The sequence below is a fragment of the Mya arenaria genome, chromosome 10 (genome assembly GCF_026914265.1).
Source record: "Mya arenaria isolate MELC-2E11 chromosome 10, ASM2691426v1".
In the NCBI taxonomy this organism is placed as follows: domain Eukaryota; kingdom Metazoa; phylum Mollusca; class Bivalvia; order Myida; family Myidae; genus Mya; species Mya arenaria.
This window is the reverse complement of record NC_069131.1, coordinates 4622515-4643098: the sequence shown is the minus strand read 5'-3', so window position 1 is coordinate 4643098 and position 20584 is coordinate 4622515. Positions and strand designations below refer to the sequence as shown.

The 20584-nt window shown below is 36.1% G+C and overlaps 1 protein-coding gene across 1 annotated transcript; it reads right to left on the bottom strand.

The window, feature by feature from the left end:
• Positions 1-4680, bottom strand: LOC128206739 (uncharacterized). The gene is made up of 4 exons (XM_052909406.1): positions 4611-4680; positions 3491-3561; positions 3171-3322; positions 1-1120 (listed from the first exon to the last, which is right to left on the bottom strand). Exons 1-4 carry the CDS (start codon positions 4678-4680, stop codon positions 1009-1011), a joined length of 405 nt encoding a protein of 134 aa, XP_052765366.1. The 3' UTR covers positions 1-1008.
• Positions 4681-20584: the final 15904 nt, after the last annotated feature.

The following is a 20584-nucleotide window of genomic DNA, read 5'->3' as shown; positions in this document are numbered from 1 at the left end:
ATAAAAAAAAATAAGCATAAATGATTACAATTGAAAAATTCCATGTTTGCATATCCGACTCATATCTGATTTACATGTAGTCAAGCATTGTTATTTTTTGTATTACTATTATCAATAGTATACTTATAACTGAATTTAATATGAAAAAAACACACACTCAATGTGTTTGTTATTCATGACATTAATTTCAGTACATGTGCATATTTCATGTTTTTATCTTTGCCTAAATTTATTTTATGTTTTATTGATATAAAATTTGAAATAAATAGTGACATAATTATCATCAAATATCTAATGTTTTAATCAACTGTAATCTTTTGTAATCCTATTACCCCCCGCGGTCATTAACACCTTTTTGATCACGCCCGATAGCTACTATAAAACAGAGACCGGAGGAGACCGGATGAGACCGGGACCGGGAAATAGTATCGCCCCCAAGAGTAGTCGGAAAAACCGTAGACCTACTTTCTCTTTTGCCGTCTAAAAATAGCAACTTTCGGCAATTTTCAATTTGTTAAATCTAAGTTATTAAAGCGATTTTTTAAAAAATAATTGCGGTTCAGTCGGTCTGAAACAATGTGGAACTTATTAAAAACTTTTGAAATACGGTTACTTTTGCGGACTGTCGCTTTAACTAAACCATGCTCATCGCGAGTTAATTCTTTCACTACGAGCACATATCATTAAATTTAAATTAGAGAAAAACTGCAGGCAGTCATGATATACATAGCCGGACGTGACACTTATTTTGTTAACATGCATTCCATTATATTCTTATGTGCGAAACCTTTATCAAAATGTGCACAATCGTATCTTTAACAAATTTGAACTGATATTTTGTTTTCCTGTTTCTCTAAACAATAATTACAGCTAATGCTATATTTTACAGGCAATTAATAAACACTGTGTGTAAGCACTGTTTTTCGCAATTTTTACTCCCCTAAGTATTTTTGTTTATTTGATAGCATTTCTGTTCCGTTAAAGCACGATCTGATGACACGTCTATGGCTATTTAATTCTGCCAAGCCGAATCGGAATGTGTGGAATTCGTGGAATTCGTGGCCAGCGAATATTGCGGAAAGGGTTCCTGACTCGTCGTATCCATCCTCGCGTCATTACACTGAAAATTAATAGAGAACGCAAACATTGTTTTAAAATTTACTCTGTTGAGTCTGCATATCATTTCCTACTACAGGTGTGTTTTACTGCTTATTCGAATTTTAAAAATATAATTGGCAAATCATGGATACATTTATTGGGTATTCTGTTAAAATAAATTTGAGAGAGCAGAACGGAAAATGTTATGATGATATCCATAGAAATAAGTAAAATACGTTATAACAAGTAAGAACACGCATAACGCATATTGAATTCGAACTGTGACGTCACATACTAAGTCAAAACAAAACTATATTAATAATGCACCAGTCAATTGTAACCACGCCCCCCCCCCCAGGTCCGGCAGGGACTTTGACTTTCGGTCCAGCCAAGCCCGGGCAAAGTCCTCGCCTGGGACGAATGGCTCGTGAAACCCCCGCCAAATGCCCCCGCACCCAAGGGACTCTATTTCCCGCTATATTTGGCGTGAAGACAAAACCACTGCATTCACCCGGCACTGCGGGACAACCTGGAAGGTAAAAATACGGCCCATTTCCCCTGCTATCCCCGGTATACCCCAGACCTTGGGGCCGTGGTTACAACTGACTGGTGCATGACAGGCATATCTAACACATCCATACCAAAGAAAGCGTACATTTCTAGTTTTTTTTTAATATGCCTATTATTTTCTTTTCCCATATCCATCAGTTTAACTACAGCATGCCGTATTTAAAATTTTGAATTGAAAACCCGTATCAGCATAGCATCAGCATAGTAGTTATGTACATAATCATTATTGTGATTGATTTGTGACGTCATTTCCGTCACTTAAATTCCGCAAAGTATCATGTATAAATCGAATAGCAGTTTCATTAGCTTAAACTGAAAGCGGAGTGTTTAAACATGGAACGAGGCATATAATAAAATGAAAATAACGATAGCGCTATTTCTGACGACCTGTATCACGTCTTGTTCGGTGTATAAAATGCGTTTACACAGCGAACTGGACGTGATACGGGACTTCAGAAAAGCGTCTTGTCATTATAAATAGCCCTTATGTATCATTACTTAGAACCTTTATGGAACAAAGAATAAGAAAACTTATATGAATTATATAATACTTTTGAACAATCAGGTCGCTTGAAACAGTCACTAAGTATGTTTTTGAAATGAATCGGGACCAAAACCGTCGTTGTTATGAACCATGAGATAATACAATGATCATTTATCGTCTATAAAATGTTGCATCAATGACATTCTTTTTAAAATAAAGAAGTGTAAAAGAGCATTTAAAAAATCACTATTTTCAGCATTTTTGGTCTGATATTTTAATATCAATGATTACATTTTGGTATCTTTTTATTCCGAAGAATGTGGCTCATATATGTTCATTGCCATTAAACACGTCATCATTATTTTGTTTCAGGATTGGCCGCATTTTCTCTTTCGTTTATGCTGTATGAACGCACAGTTGGGCACGCGAGCAAATTCCATAAAGAAAAACGTGTGCAATTGTTATTGCAGAAATTATATCGTTGAAATCATATATAATTATATTCCCTGTGCGCGTTGACATTTGAGTCTAACTTAAAAATGGTCTAAACTGTCAAACAGTGACATATATAAAAATGATAAACATTAGTCTATATTTCACCGATGAATCCCTATGCAATCTCATCATTTTGTTGGAAATAAAATCGATAATGACTGCAACCAGTGTTTGTATACCACGTGATAAATTGTGTCATAAATGTTACGTCGGAAGGCAATTTTTTTTTGCTTTAAACAAAGATAACTTTACTATTTCTTCATCATTTTAAATGAAACATAACGCAGTCGACCTCGCAAACAGAGCCCCGCCTTCTTGTACCAGAGGTTGATTGAAAGGGTAGTTTCTGAAAACACTTCGACAAACATTTTGTCAAAGTTATCTTTGTTATAAGTCTTCATTTTAAGCAAAATATTGCCTTCTGACGTAGCATATATGACGTAATTTATCACGTGGTATACACACACTGGCAACCATAACCAGCTGAGAGCAAAACAAAATATAATGACGTATAATTATTGACCTTCCACGTTTGTCTTCATTATTTTGACCAAAGAGCACAGCGCATAGCACTGCACAATCCTCTTCACTCTCGCAGTTGGCAAAACAGTTCTCGCATTCTGGATTTCCTTCACAGTCGAATTCTTCGCTATCGCTATCACCAGCTCCCCGGACCTTAAAAGTGGTATAGAAACAGAACCAGTTGCAATACAACAACAAATGTTTTCAACAGGTTGCGATTAACCCATCATCGTAATTGAAAATATCTTTGACGCATTTTTACGATATCGAAACCGATTGAAACTGGATGCAAACTATTAGCAAGTCGTGTTCCTTTCTTACCTCTGTATCCCTGAGTTGACCATCTAGCGCTCTTTCAACCGCTTCTAGTACCTCTTGTTCGGTCAGTTCATCTGCAATAGAATCATTTACATCTTTGATCCTTTTCCGATCAATGTCAAGTTTATAATTCCGGCGTGAGAGACTGATCTTATTTCATACTGATTCACCGTTCAACGTTGGGAAGATGTTGCTACTTTTAACTTTTGGTTTCAATAAATAAATATAAAAATATTTCTATGTCGTAGGTTGATTCCTTTAGTTTCAATGGACTGACATAATCAAGTTTTGTTCGATCATATATAATCATAATTGAACAAAAACGGTAAATGCCAATAAGACAGCACAGACAACATACCAAGGTCAAGGGAAACGTTTCATCAAGAGCCCTACGAGTGGCTTTGTACCAAGGACATATTTTAGACAATACAGTTCGTAGTTAAACCAATAAAAGTTATTGCAACCAGTCAAACTGTTAATATACAACTTCGAACATCCACTGGTACTGTAGAATTAACAAAGGATAGATTCGAACGCGGGCTTGTAGCTGTTTGGAAAAGGTGCACGAGAGTTCCAAATGCTGGTTTAGCAACAAGGAAACGTCTGTTTATAAATCTTTTACTTTTTCATTAAATACATGTATGCATACTTTTGAAATATTTTGATGCATTAAATTTACAACTATGAAAAAGCAATTTCGGTTTACTTTTGAATGACAATTCAATTGAATGTATTTGTTGTAGTTATTCATTTGTTTCGCTAGTTCAATGCTTTTTCGTTAGGGCATTTGCCGTGTGCCTCTTAACAGGGGCTATTTCTGAATTCTTCACTACTGGGCTTGTCCCTCTAGTTTCCATTGAATTATAAATTGACACTTATGAAATATGTAAAAATGTCAACGCAATGTGAGCGGTATTTTTATTTTCAAAACACCATTTAGACATAAACAATGAAACGCATATTATTATAAGTATTATTAACAAATATTAATAATTATACTTAAAGTTATACTTATTATTATAATTAATATTATCATTATATTATTATTGTTATTATTATTATTATTAAACAATCAAGAAATATTTTTTATTTTTGATATAAAGGAAGAAAAAGTGAAACATACCGTCGGCCCTCACTGAAGGAAACGATAAAAACACCGATACCACTAGCCCCAACAGTAGAAAACGAAGCATTTTGACTAATCCGGATGAATGAGCCAAGAGCTCACTCACATGGCCTTATATGCAATATTTTCGGGAAGACCGATCTGGCTGGGTGCATTTCATCCTCTAGGAGTAAGTGAAGTCTGAACGCTAATGGAAATTGTGGTAGATGACATTAAGATAAAGAAGAAAGAAAGCGGATACAAACACATGTGCTTATTGTTATAGGCGTTTGTTAATTGTCAAATAAATAGAGAATATTTGTTTATTTCAGTTTAAGAATTTATTTCATATAAATTCACGAGTGGCGAAGCTACAAGGGAAACTATAGTGTTTCTATGACCCCGTGTGAAATATGACACTGAAATAATCAAATTTTTGTTTGTTTAATGCGTTTTTTCCGAGTTTTATAGATTTTTTTTTAAAGGGTGTTATTTACGCCACTACCCGTAGGACGCCCCTCACTGTCAATTTTCTATTTCCGGTTTGATGAGAAAATGTTCTCTGATATTATTTTTTATGGTTTATTATTCGCTCGTAATTAAGTGCAAAGATTTAATGAACAGTAATCAATGAAGTTTTATTAGTGTATCTATGTTCCAAAAAATAACGAAAACACTGTCAGTTTAAACGGGCAAGAATACATAACCAAGTTACTACGCCGCCATTTAGTGAATGAAAATTTGAACGGTCGGACGTGTTAGCAAAACAATTGCGGATAATCATTGGATATATAACATGTGTCTTGGTTTGAGGGTGTGATTCATATTACATTGATATTCAGTCATCTCACTGTCAGAGACCAGTCTGTTTCGCTTGAAGACAGGTCATTTGCCAGTCGAGACCACGCCAGGATGTTGACAAATTTTGAGGCGTGGGTGGGGTAATAAAGATATCAGTGAATCAGTTAAAATTGTTTTGAGAATCTTCCGGGAAGTTCGTATTACTTATAACAACGACAAACAGTTTAAGATACATTCAAACAATGATATAACATTCTATCTATGTTCGAGCAATTGTTTTCGTCTGTAATTTGATTGGTATGAATTCGGCTTCAAGATCAAGAAAACGTTTGAAAAACGGGATAACCATTTTTGTTAAAAAACACTTAGTTGTTTATTTCCAAATTCATGTATGTCTTTATTTAAACTTATGTTACCCTATTTGAATTTCTTTTTGGCCAACATTTTCTATTTCAAAGTGAAGTATTTTGTTTTGATCAATGGAAAGTAACTACAGTGGATGTATAAGTACGTTCCAAAAGTTGATATTTTCACTCCTTATTTTTCAGTGAAAAAATCAAATTGATATTTCACTGTTGTTATTTCACTGATAAAACTCAATATATATCATCGAAAAGCTTGAAAGAAGAAGTATTATTTTGCTTTATGGCTGTTGTTTGTGTACACACTGAGATTCAAAGTACGATAAAATGTGAAACTAAAAGATCGTAAAGAAATATTGTCCCACCCCCAAAAAACAAACATTCTTTTTGTTCTTGCAGCCTTTTGGGACAAACCAACTTAACTGTGATCTCAGAGTGAACCATACTAACTGGCTCCCAGATGATTTCAGATGTCCAAATTAATAAAGTAGTGGTTTACTTATAGAGGTTTTAAAAACATTAATGTAAGTTATTCTAAGCTTGACTTATAGAAGCTTTAAAACATTGATGTAAGTTATTCTAAGCATGACTTATAAAAGCTTTAAAAACATTGATGTAAGTTATTCTAAGCTTGACTTATAGAAGCTTTGTATTGATGTGTACAATGCATTGAAACTTACTAACTGAAGTACCACATAGTTTACAATTAATTTATTTTTTGCAGTTTTTTTCGTATTTTTCCATTAAAAAAGATTACTAGGTTCTTCTACCTGGTAGAATTCATTCCTTATGCGTTATTGGCTAGTCGATGTTATCACATGATATTACCAAGCTAGGTATATAGCATAAATATTCCAGAGGTTCAGGGCCTTTGTAGCACAGTGGATAGTGGATACAACACTTGACTGCAATTTTGGCGACACCTGTTCGAACCCGTTCTCCCACTCGATTTTTTAAAAAAAATAAAATTTTCTTTTACAATTAGGATATCAAAGAGTAAAACATTTTATCAAATAATTGTCCTGAGATTTGTTACAGAAAAAAAACTTTTTTTGGTGCAAATCTGGTGAACAGTCCCTTTAAAGGCAAATCTTTTTATTCATGATATATATACTTTTTTGTGATGATGTATCTGCATTTAATGAAATACTATTAGAAAACATTTGTTTCGAATATATGACTTATATGTGATGGACACAATGAAATAGCTATAAAACAAACGGTCCAACTTACTGAAGTGATGATATACGCATGATACTATCAGAGTATAGTGCGGTCTGAGCTCGTGCTTGGTACATATATAAGCTAAGCAACAACTCGAATGCATACAATTGGTCGGTTTAGTAATACGCCAAAGGAAATAATCCACATTAAAATCAAATCGGTTCTTGGTGTATCCGGGTGTCACTCTTTACGAGTCATTTGGGCCATTACCTTTTATCTCCAAAAAGGTCTATTAAGTATACGTATTTATTTGTTTACCGGGCTTCTTTTAATGGTAATCAAAGTATAATTGTATCCGGCTTCTGTTAATTTTAGTGCCTGTTCATCTTTTTGATCTTTCATAGTTTCAAATTGCCGTGAGAAAACGAATTTGTTTGTCTGTTGTAGCGTATGATTATAGCTAGGATGTTGTACTGAATAAAAAAGAATAATCGTTGAATTTATATTTTCAATTGAAGGAAACATTCCGTCATGTAATTTAGAAAGATTATTTGTTGGCTCATGAGGTCACAAAGTTAATTTAGATTGTTTAGATCTTGCCCTATACACTATATTTTTGATCACACTGAATGTCATCACCCTTTAGAACAAATATGTGACGAATGCCCACGAATGTGACATTGACCTTTTGCACAACGCCAAACAAAAAAGGGGAGATAATAGCAATGAAATGTCCATTATGTCTAACCAACATGGCTGGTGCATTTGCAAGACCGCACAGCCTTATGTCTAACCAACATGACTGGCGAATTTGCAAGACCGCGCGGCATTATGATTAACCAACATGGCTGGTGCATTTGCAAGACCGCACAGCCTTATGTCTAACCAGCATGGCTGGCGAATTTGCAAGACCGCACAGCATTATGTCTAACCAACATGGCTGGCGCATTTGCAAGACCGCGCGGCATTGTGATGAACCAACATGGCTGGTGCATTTGCAAGACCACATTGTAATATGTCTAACCAACATGGCTGGCGCATTTGCAAAACCACATGGCATTATGTCTAACCAACATGGCTGGTGTATTTTCTATACCATATGTCGTTATGTCTAACCAATATAGCTGGTGGCCTTGCAAGACTATATGTCATTATGTCTAACCAACATGGCTGGCACATTTGCAAGACCACATGGCATTATGTTTGTGCCATAGGATTGAAACTCCTCTATGCTTGACAACAATACAGCGTTGATCTTGCAAGTGCAACATTGCCTTTACTTGTCAAATACATACGGCAAGTTATTTCAAATTGCTTTAAACATAAAACAATACCATCCATATTTGACAAAGTACACTCTTATGTACTTTTATGCAGCATTCCATTGTTAACAAACACATAGTGTGACCTTGACCTTAGAGGTAGGGGCACGGGCCTTGCACGCGACACGTAGTCTTGGTATTGACAAGCCCACCTATATAATTCGGTTTGCTCTTAGAGTGCCATGCCGAGGACGGTGCGATTTTGAAATGCCATCATACATAAGAAACTATTTGCAACATTATGCACTTCTTATAACCAAAGTCGTAGAGTCACGCCAACATCATTAAGACAAATGTTTGAATTTTCAAATTAAGCTATATAACCAGTGTAATCAGTAATAAATGAAAGAAAAACAGAACGCCTTTAATATAACTCCGTGTAATTGATGTTAATCTGATGGCACGTACGCACACACGCTCGCATCCAAGCACACACGTACCCACACGCACGCACGGTCACACACACACACACACACGTACGCACACACGCTCGCACCCAAGCACACACGTACCCAGATGTACGCACGGTCACACACACGCACGTACGCACACACGCTCGCACCCAAGCACACACGTACCCACACGCACGCACGGTCACACACACGCACGTACGCACACACGCTCGCACCCAAGCACCCACGTACCCAGATGTACGCATCACCACACTCACGCACCCACACGAACGCACGGTCACACACGCACGCACACACACAAACACACTAACGCACACACACACGTAAAATAATAGTTACACGTGTAACCAAGTATCTTAATTGGATGTCATTAGATCTTAAGAGTGCTTGATTCCTTTCTACATAAGTATAGTTCACTTACTTACTATGAATTATAATCAGCACAGTATCTTTTATACGGGCTTGAAGACAATCGCGAATGTCTGTACAAGCCCTCTTACGGTTTGTACGTGTATGCAAGGGACTACTTCTTTTTTTGCCGGAGTGATAGGCATTAAAAAATTTGGGCACCACTGAACCGTTAAAATGAGAACCAGAAAAGCTCGTCATACATTGTTCATATAAAGCGCGTGCATGCCGGCAAGCAAATTGTACATGTTTAGGACGGGGTTTGACCTCCGTTAACCAATGAAAATCAATACGGAAATACCCGAGGTACATGTACAATCCATCTTCGGCACTTCCATAAAAGGAGTGGAGAACACATATTATGAATACACGTCTAAAGAGTACTTCTTTTGACCGGAAATTATATTTCATAACTCTGCAATAATAATACAAAACGAACAGGGTTTGTCATAACAATTATTTTTTTTACCCCACATCTTAAAAAATACCGTCTAAACCGGATATCTAAATAATTAAGATAAATGTATTTATGCGCATTTTAAGACAGTATATGTAAACAATGATTTGCATATATCAATACCATGATGAAATAACACGGATTTAACGTTGTTTTCACGGTGAGTTGAACTAAGAATTATACTGGTTATTGTAAATTCAATCGTTCATACGTTGTTGTTTGGACACCATAATGACATAACGTTGGTTTTTACGTAATGAACAAGCTAAGTTGATGCAATCGATATCCACATCATCAATCGATATGACCTTCAAGTCAGTTATGACTCATCACTATAGATGCCAAACTAACTGTTAACTGTGCTATTGTGTACTTTGTTTATTGTATTGTTAAATTAAAGTATTGATTAAAAATGTTAAAACTTAAGTAGTGAAAACTAAATCTAAAAAAACATTCGTTTTTCATTGAAAATCATTGTGCATGATTATGGTAAACCTGAGAAGAAAAGTGAGCCTGGTGTGGGGCTCAGACTCATGACCACAGGAACACTAGCACGGCGCTCTTGCCAACTGAGTTAAACAGGTAGCTGGTTCCAACTCACACAGACTAGACTCGTCCGTCCATTAAAAGGGCTGTCTCACAGATGATAAAATAGCGAAAAAAAAAGAGAAAATTGTCGAAAAATATCATAAATTTGGCATCGATCTGTGACACAGTCCCTTTAACCATTTAGGCCGACATGTAGGCACTCCTGCTCTTTTACTGCTGCCACGAGTGTGGGTAACCTGAGTGTAATTATGCCCAGTTTAAAAATTAAAAATGTTTATTGAATTAATATTTTTTTGTCATGGCGGAGTGGGGCAGATAACTCGCGAAAACTTTCAGCGATAAAGATGTATGAATGAAATTACAGAAAAAACACTTCAGCACAAACAATGAAATCAAATGTTTAGTAATTCATAATTTGATTTACAGGGGAAGGTTCGGCTGGGGTTTCCCCTCCCGACAACCATCAAATTTGGCATGTTTGACCTGGTTTCAACAAGCATTATAATGTGAGTATTATAGATTATGAACCCGGGGGAGGTTTAAGCATAAAAGGCAGTGTTTCTTTCTGGCAGAATTACATGATAACACTAGAGCTTACAGCGTCTTACCGGTGATTTTTTAACAAGGTTTTCTTTAGGCAAGATGAAATGTTTTGACATGTCTCGCTTAAACTGGCACATATTTCCGCACAGAATTTCTTTAAGTTAACCTCTTTTCAAAATTATTCAGCTGAAGGCATGTATAGAAAAACTCTTTCCTACAAAGTAAAAAATGACATTTAAGTAATTAATATTTTAAATGGGGTGGACTCGGGAGGGGTTTTCCCTCACGACAAGCAATGTTTATGATACCTTTTTTCTCCTGCATATAATCAGAAAATGCGGGGTTATCAGTTCAGCACAAAAAAGTGGCGGTTTTTGCAATATTTTTCAGAAGTTTTTAACAATTGCTTGTAGATCAGTGATTTTTCTTCATGCAGTTTGCAATTTACTCTTCCTAACAGCTGTTTCGACTTGAGATAGGATATGGTCGAGAAACATTTTCTTCTCAATTTGTTCTTAAAACACAGTCTATATGAATTACTTAAAAGAGCAAACAAAATGTGCGATTAGATGCACAATACAGACCTGCCTGCCACCCCGCCGAGCAGTACTTGGTGTATGCAAACATGCCGACATGTTAAAATTTGTTAGCACATCAAGATCATATAATGGAAAATTGTATCCAAACTGAAGTATAAAGTGAGTAAGTTTGGTCATATAAGCCCATTGATACTGTTTGTTCCATTCCTAAATGAATTTCTTTCATGTTGTTTGTCAATCATTTCTGGTGCGGCTTTTATGATAATATTATTTTCTAATGAAACTGCTGACTTGTATTAGTCTTTGGTCTGTATTGTGCATCTAATCGCACATTTTGTTTGCTCTTTTAAGCAAACATTACATTTATTGCAAATTCTGTAAGCAATTAATCAACACTTACTACACATTTGATGCAGAATGATGTTTTATTTTTGCACTAGTCAATTGTAACCACGCCAGGTCCGGAGAATAGCCGGGACTTTGACTCTCAGGCCAGCCAACCCGGGGTAAAGGTTAAACCGATGGTTAAACCCCGGCAAAATGCCCCCGCACCTCCGCTGCGGTGCCACCTAGAAAGTTAAAACACGGCCCGTTTCCCAGGTATACCCCCGGACCTGGGGGGGGGGGGGGGGGGGGGGGGGGAGTACAATTGACTGAAGCATTAGTGTGCATATTCGCTGGAATTTAAAGGTCCGCCTATTGCCATACATTCGATACACACTTCCCGTGTCAGATTTCGCTATTTGTAGTAAGTTTGATGGCCTAAAGTAATATCATAATGATTAAAAAGGACTCGTTCGCTACATTCAGTACGACTAACCTTAATCATTAAGATTTTTCTTCCGGTCATAAATCTATTACTAATACAAAATACAAATACGTAAAGTAAAATATGTTCATTACTTATAAAAAAGGGACAGATACCATCGACCCTAGCAGATGATAACGAAACAAACACTGTCACGAGGCACCCAAAACATTGCCAACTCTGGAGCTTATCAGGCTAACGGCGTTCTCTATCGATTTCTCCTCTCAGTGCAAAAGTAGCGTAGACATAAGCTAGTTTAGCAATTATTAATATATTGGACGCATGGCTAGATTAAGGCAGATAAGAACTACAGATTTTATGGGGGTCATAAAAGTGACCAATTTTTAGGCTGTAGGCCTAGACAATAACATTTACATCGAAAATACCTAGTAAGCAATCTGCTCTAATTGCTACGGACTGCGACCTGCATATTTATAAGCTTGCTATAAATAGCGCTGTAAGGAGTCTTCAGTCTATATTATGCGGTTAATATAGTTTGAAAAAGATGCTTTTTGCGTAATATAACGCAATTGATACATATTTTGATATCGGCGAATTACAGATCGCAATAAAGAAAAGCAGAATCCGCAAATAGTAGCAAAATGAACGCGTACTGAATCAAATAAATACATGTATTGTAAACCTGTGTTTAGATTTTGCTTCGGCCGAGGACCGATAATATCTACATGTACATTGTAGTTAAGAATAGAATGTGGGTCATCGCATTTAGACAGGTTTATTCACCGGAAATTAACTCTGAGAAGTCGTTAAAAGACGGATAAATATGGATCGTATTATGATGCTACAAATACTAATTAGCCGTAAGATATCAAACCATAATGTTTTAAATGAAATTATGATACTTCATTTTATCCTACAATCAGTTTTTTCATAAGTATAATAAGTGTGTTAAATTGCCTAAATCGGCTATTACTTGATTTTTTTTATTGAGATTTTTAGTTTTTAATTGTGCTTGTAAAATCTTGTGTAACTACATACGAACAACTTTTTAACCAATTACTAAATGAATATCATACACTTTTACAATTCAAATCAAACCGCGTAAAGAGTTGACAAGCTATCGACCTGCTACAATTTTTGTCATAGTCATGTTATGCCGAATGAAACGGAAAGTATGTGAATAGTTCTTAGTTTGTCTCAGTAAGTTCAGTCCAATATCTTGAGCAGGTAGCATAATGCATATGCGTATTTAAAAACACAACAGATATAAACTCATTTTGTCCACGAGTGACATATGTTTAGGGCATCGTAATCCATTGGAAGCTAAGCGATCGGATGTCTATAAATAACTTTAAATAACAAAACAAATTTCAGCTCCTTCTTAATTCAATGTAACTTTGGGTGATCAACAAAACCCTAAAAAAGGACCAAAATGTAAAACTCATAGAATTAAAACAAAAACATCATCTTGAAGGGCAAGAATTATCCTAACATATATGTAGGAAGTAAGTTGATCTATTGAAAGACTAATTCGTGAGAACTGTTTAACCATATTTTCCCTATATAACTCTATAGCTACATCGGATTTCTCCAAAGTTGGCAATGTGCTGGCTAATTGAAAAAAAAAAACCTACTATAAACATGCTCTTTCACATCTACTTAAAGTTAGTTTTTGGTTTGACTGAGCTGGTTGGTTGCATCTTACTTTACGGCAATGTAAAACGTAAACATCAAAAGTTAATGGAAAGAGTGATAAATGCTATTAAATCAGTCGATAGTGCGCTTAATCGGTATGTACCGATATAATGAGATTGATGGCAAATTAAAGATGCACTCTTACTCCCAAATATTTATCACAATTAATACAAATGTTTTGATATACCAAAAAAGATGAATAAATGTCCAAAACAATAGTTCTTATGAAGGATACCGAGTTAAATTTAAAAGAAATGTGCAGAAAATATGGTATTTCAACCTTAGGAGACGATAGTAGATCACAGTAAATATTTAAAAATTAACACTCACCAATCATTTAATATTTTGGCGTGTTCAGCTATTAATTACACGGTTACAATCGTATTATCAGTTATTAGTATTTTAAATGCATTATTTGGTAAGTAGTTAAAGGTTTATCACTCAACATGTATTTTTGTTATACGTGTGTATGTATTGATTTTGAATAAGAGTGTCACTTTAAGTCAATCAAAGAGTTACAACTTATACGTAGTTAAAGCGATGGGATTTGCTACAACGTAAGGTAATGTCAATGTTAGCAGAAAGACAAATTTAAGTAAAGGTTTGATCGAGGTGGACACCATAGAAACATCCGAGGTGGACACCATAGAAACATCCGAGGTGGACACCATAGAACAAACCGAGGTCGACACCAAAGAAACATCCGAGGTCGACACAATAGAAACATCCGTGGTCGGCACCATAGATACATCTGAGGTCGACACCATAGGAACATCCGAGGACGACACCATAGAAACATCCGAGGTCGACACCATAGAAATATCCGAGGTCGACACCATAGAAACATCGAGGTCGACACCATAGAAATATCCGAGGTCGACAACATAGAAACATCGAGGTAGACACAACAGAAACATCCGAGGTCGACACCATAGAAACATCCGAGGTCGATACCATAGAAACATCCGAGGTCGACACCATAGAAATATCCGAGGTCGACACAGAAACAACCGAGGTCGACACCATATAGACATCCGAGGTCGACACCATAGAAACATCCGAGGTCGACACCATAGAAACATCGAGTTCGACACCATAGAAGCATCCGAGGTCGACACCATGGAAACATCCGAGGTCGACACCATAGAAACATCGAGTTCGACACCATAGAAACATCGAGATCGACACAATTGAAACGTCCGAGGTCGACACCATAAGAATATCTGAGGTCGACACCAAAGAAACATCCGAGGTCGACACAATAGAAACATCCAAGGTCGACACCATAGATACATCCGAGGTCGACACAAAAGAAACATCCGAGGTCGACACCATAGAAATATCCGAGGTCGACACCATAGAAACATCGAGGTCGACAACATAGAAATATCCGAGGTCGACAACACAGAATCATCGAGGTAGACACCATAGAAACATCCGAGGTCGACACCATAGAAACATCCGAGGTCAATACCATAGAAACATTCGAGGTCGACACCATAGAAATATCCGAGGTCGACACCATAGAAACAACCGAGGTCGACACCATAGAAACATCCGAGGTCGACACCATAGAAACATCCGAGGTCGACACCATAGAAACATCGAGTTCGACACCATAGAAACATCCGAGGTCGACACCATAGAAACATCCGAGGTCGACACCATAGAAACGTCGAGTTCGACACCATAGAAACATCGAGGTCGACACAATAGAAACGTCCGAGGTCGACACCATAAAAATATCCGAGGTCGACACCAAAGAAACATCCGAGGTCGACACAATAGAAACATCCAAGGTTGACACCATAGCTACATCCGAGGTCGACACCATAGAAACATCCGAGGTCGACACCATAGAAATATCCGAGGTCGACACCATAGAAACATCGAGATCGACACCATAGAAATATCCGAGGTCGAAAACACAGAAACATCCGAGGTCGACACCATAGAAACATCCGAGGTCGACACCATAGAAACATCCGAGGTCGACACCATAAAAATATCCGAGGGCGACACCATAGAAACATCCGAGGTCGCCATTGAAACATCCGAGGTCGACACCATAGAAACATCCGAGGTCGACAACATATAAACATCGAGGTCGACACCATATAAACATCGAGGTCGACAACATAGAAACATTCGAAGTTGACACCATAGAAACATCCGAGGTCGACACCATAGAAACATCGAGGTCGACACCATAGAAACATCGAGATCGACACCATTGCGTTGACATTTTGTTATGGTAACAGGCAGACTACTTTATTAAAAAATAATACTGCAAAGAATTGACATTTTTTCACCAGGACGATTTAACAATAAGTTGCTATCCGTGTTTCTTTCCCAAAAGCAATCAAAACAAAGTACAAGGTACGCATTTATTTAAGGATTGATCGCATTTTTTCTTGCGTTTATGCTGTATCAACGCAGTACGGCACGCGAGCAAAATCCATGAAGGGCGCTAGCTCTTCTTGGTCATTTGGTCGCTTGCCCTACTGCATATATTTCTTGGTCATTTGGTCGCTTGCCCTACTGCATATATATTGTTACCGTTTCAGACGAAGTACCTGACAAGACAACGCATCGTTTGCTTTAATGGGATAATCAGTAAGCCTTAATAAAACGAACCGGAAAGGCCACCTTCCAGGAGCTTGCAAAGACGACCTTAATGCCATACGCGATAAAATGCTTTAATACTAAACGTTACATAACAAACACACACAATAAGCACAAAATCAGTAAGCTTCAATTCAGGACAGACGCACACACGCACACAAAAACCGCGAATGAAAGGCAATTGCAACTTAAAGCCGAGGTCACACAATACCTTCGATTACTCGTGGACCTTTAGTTTGATTGTATGTGTATGTTTAAATTGTACGTAATTTATACTGTTGACAGAAAATAACAATACAATATGGTTAATATTATAAAAGCAACAACATTGATTGTAGCCACAAATCTAAGTCTAGACCAAAATGTGCCAATCTTAAAGCGAAACATTGCGCGATGATTGGTGCACTAGTAAGTTACTTAAGTTAAAGGTTTATCAGTCAAAATTGATGTTTGCTTTGCATGTGTATATATTGATTTTGAATAAGAGTGTCACTTTAAAATACTTTTGTATATAAGATATTGCATACCAGGCTGCACGAGTGATGTACGGTATATTACGGGACACAAATCGCCTATCTTTGCTTATAGACTATCCAATTGAACTTTTTGATAAAACTTTGATACCAATTGCGGGCTACAGAAAAAAACGATGTTTAAGAAGAAAGACTTCAACTACGATTCCTTAAGAATTATTTTTAAAGATTAAACGGTGTACTCAATGGTAAAAGTGGGTTTATACCGCTTTCTGTTGATATTGAAGGTCAAAGACAAAATTACTATATATAAACAACACTACATTGGTGTATTCTATTCGATTTACCCATGAGTATAAATTTCGTATCATATACGTAACTTTCATAATTAAACTGGATGGTTTTATCAACTTTTAAATACTTATTTTAACAGCTTACATTTTATATTTAACACTAGATTCACTTATCCGCTATAAAATATTTACTTACTTATAGAAACTACAGAACGTTGATGTCAATGATAATAATGATGGTTTACAATCTATTCTGACTATTCTAAAAATAGATGAAGATTATGTTAATAGTATAGTAATTTGGTCATGTCTTCGTGCCCAGTGTTCAATTTAAAAATGCTTTCCTGCATAAACTGTTATACACCAGTCAATTGTAAACACGCCTCCTCACCCCAATAACGGGGACTTTCGGTCAAGCCAATCCCAGGTAAAATCTCCGCCCAGTGGGGACAAATTGCTGTTCAAGAATGAGTTAATAATAAACTATAAGAAAAAAACACACTTGGAAAACAGATTTTCCACGAATGACAGTAACGTCAACAGCGCAAAACCTTGCGTATAAATCCTCCATCAAGTAGAGGCGTAGGAAAAACACTTTTCCTTTATCTATTTTTTAATAAATTAAAAAACAACAACAACAACAAAGCTTCTAATATAGGCAGGAAATTTGTTGATTTCAGTGTGAGTTCGTATTTAAATTCACTCGTGGTCATTGAAAAAACAATATTTTCTATTACACTCGTGAAATAAAATACGATCTTTCACTGAACAACAATTTTCCATGGAAACAAGGCTCGAATAATCATACATCAAACATATCGTTATTGTCTAGTCTTTTCGCTATCAGGCGGTAGAGTAAGAAGACGTTTTAAAGACGCCTGGTGAATGATGCTTGTCTTTAAGTGCTTTTTTTTATTTTTTATAAATCTCTCGTTTAATACGCCCAATATGTGTACATACAGGTATTGGAGGACCATTTAAAGGTCGGCGAGAGTCGTTTAGAAATGTTTTTTTTTATAATTCTACTATAATATATATTATATACAAATATTGTTTAATACAAATTGTAATAACAATAAATGACTTTAAAATATAATTATATGAATGTGTTTGTGAAACGTTGTCATGCCCGTGACCGCCGGGCGACCACTTTTAGCCTATCTATTATTGACAATTACGTTTTGTCCACTTTAAAGCTGCACTCACACAGATTTAACGTTTTGACAACTATTTTATTTTTTGTCTTGAAACGAGCCAATTTTTGTGAAAATCCATGACAATCAGTTATACAAGACTGCTGACAAAAAATCAGATCGCAGATTTTAATACATGTATTTAAGTTCAAAATTTGATGTTTTATGCATTTTTCTTAAACCGTTAGTAGCGGTTTAAGCAAAATAACACATTACTTTTCGAACGGAAATATTAAAATCTGCGATCTGATTTTAAATCTGAACTCTGCCCATTCGTTTAAGCAGAGATAGTGGGCAATTTGGATGGACAACAGTTTGAACAATGTTACTATCGTCTTTGTATAAATGAATAATAAATGATTAACATACACGCGAAAAATATAAGGAAATAGATTTTTCAAATATTTAAAGAAAAGACAAATGTTAGAAAACGGGTTTAAAAGGTGTCTGACGCATTCCTATACAGCTCACACCCAGCCGAAAATGATTCTAAATATTTGTAAATAAATCTTGCTGTATTTTGTTTAAGATCGTGGGTTATTCCGTTCCTTAAAACGATAAGTTAACTGTCCCTACTAAACGAACACTAACAGCGTTATCTGAAGTTGTCATGAGTATATTTACACTTATAAATGGTCAAAAATGTCAGAGGCATGCCTCGGGGAAACTATACAACAGCAAAAAGAGGCGTAATCGATATTTCTTATGTTATTTGTTTCAATATTTATTTATTTGTTTGTAAAAGAGGGCGTAGCCGGTATTTCTCATGTTATTTGTTTGAATATTTATCTATGTGTTTTAAAGAGGGCGTAACCGGTATTTCTCGTGTTATTTCTTTGAATATTCATCTATTTGTTTAAAAAAAGGGCGTTATCGATATTTGTTATGTTATTTGTTTCAATTATTCATCTATTTGTTTGAAAAGAGGGCGTACCCGGTATTTCGCGTGTTATTTCTATGAATATTCATCTATTTGTTTTAAAAAAGGGCGTTTTCGATATTTGTTATGTTATTTGTATGAATATTCATCTATTTGTTTTAAAAAACGGCGTTATCGATATTTGTTATGTTATTTGTTTGAATATTCATCTGTTTGTTTGAAAAAGGAGCGAAACCAGTATTTCGCGTGTTATTTCTTTGAATATTCATCTGTTTGTTTTAAAAAAGGGCGTTATCGATATTTGTTATGTTATTTGTTTGAATATTCATCTATTTGTTTTAAAAAAGGGCGTAATCGATATTTGTTATGTTATTTGTTTGAATATTCATCTATTTGTTAAAAAAGGGAGCGTAACCGGTATTTCGCGTGTTATTTCTTTGAATATTCATCTATTTGTTTTAAAAAAGGGCGTTATCGATACTTGTTATGTTATTTGTATGAATATTCATCTATTTCTTTTAAAAAAGGGGCGTTATCGATATCTGTTATGTTATTTGTTTGAATATTCATCTATTTGTTAGAAAAAGGAGCGTAACCGCTATTTCGCGTGTTTTGTTTTTGTTTGAATATTCATCTATTATTTTGTTTAAAAGGGGCGCAACCGGTATCTCTTATATTTTTGTTTGTATAGTAATCTATTTGTACCATTGACGCCATCAGAGAAAATTTTAACTTATCGAGTTGCATAATTAATTTTTATATTAACGTCCACAGAGAGGCAGTTCGCACTCTGGCGCTATGTCAGTGGCAATGCATGTTATATTTATTAACGTCCACAGCGAGGCAGTTCGCACTCTGGCGCTATGTCAGTGGCAATGCATGTTATATATATTAACGTCCACAGCGAGGCAGTTCGCCCTGTGGCGCTATGTCAGTGGCAACGCATGTTACCTATATTAACGTCCACAGCGAGGCAGTTCGCCCTGTGGCGCTATGTCAGTGGCAACGCATGTTACATATATTAACGTCCACAGCGAAGCAGTTCGCACTCTGGCGCTATGTCAGCGGCAATGATGCAACAGCTAAACCATTTTATCGTTATATATATGCTAGGACCAAGACGTTACTTTCATTACACTATGAGAATCACTCATAATCTTAATGTGAAGGGAAAAAAGAAAAACAAATTAGATGTTATAAAGATTTTATTTCTGAAAAGACAGGGCTAATTATAATGAGTAAAAGGAATACACAGGTAAAGCTATGATTAAGAACACTACTGTAAAACAACATAATTGCTTCAAAATAGAGAAAAGGTCATATAAACTATGGTTATATTCTTCCTCGAATTCTCGATCTTTTATATGTCTCTAGTCTTAGAATTTGCCGGTTTCCTTCATAGAATAGCGGTTATAGACATGAATATTACTATTGTGTACAACTGATAGCGGTTGCGCATCATGTCACCTAGCCGGCAACCCTACTGCGTCTAGTCACCCTTGTCCT

Coding starts and splice junctions, on each gene's coding strand:
- LOC128206739 (XM_052909406.1), bottom strand. CDS start 4,680: ATGCTTCGTTTTCTACTGTTGGGGCTAGTGGTATCGGTGTTTTTATCG. Junction 3,323..3,490: donor GTCAACTCAGGGATACAGAG/GTAAGAAAGGAA, acceptor ACCACTTTTAAG/GTCCGGGGAGCTGGTGATAG. Junction 1,121..3,170: donor AATGAAGACAAACGTGGAAG/GTCAATAATTAT, acceptor ATTAATTTTCAG/TGTAATGACGCGAGGATGGA.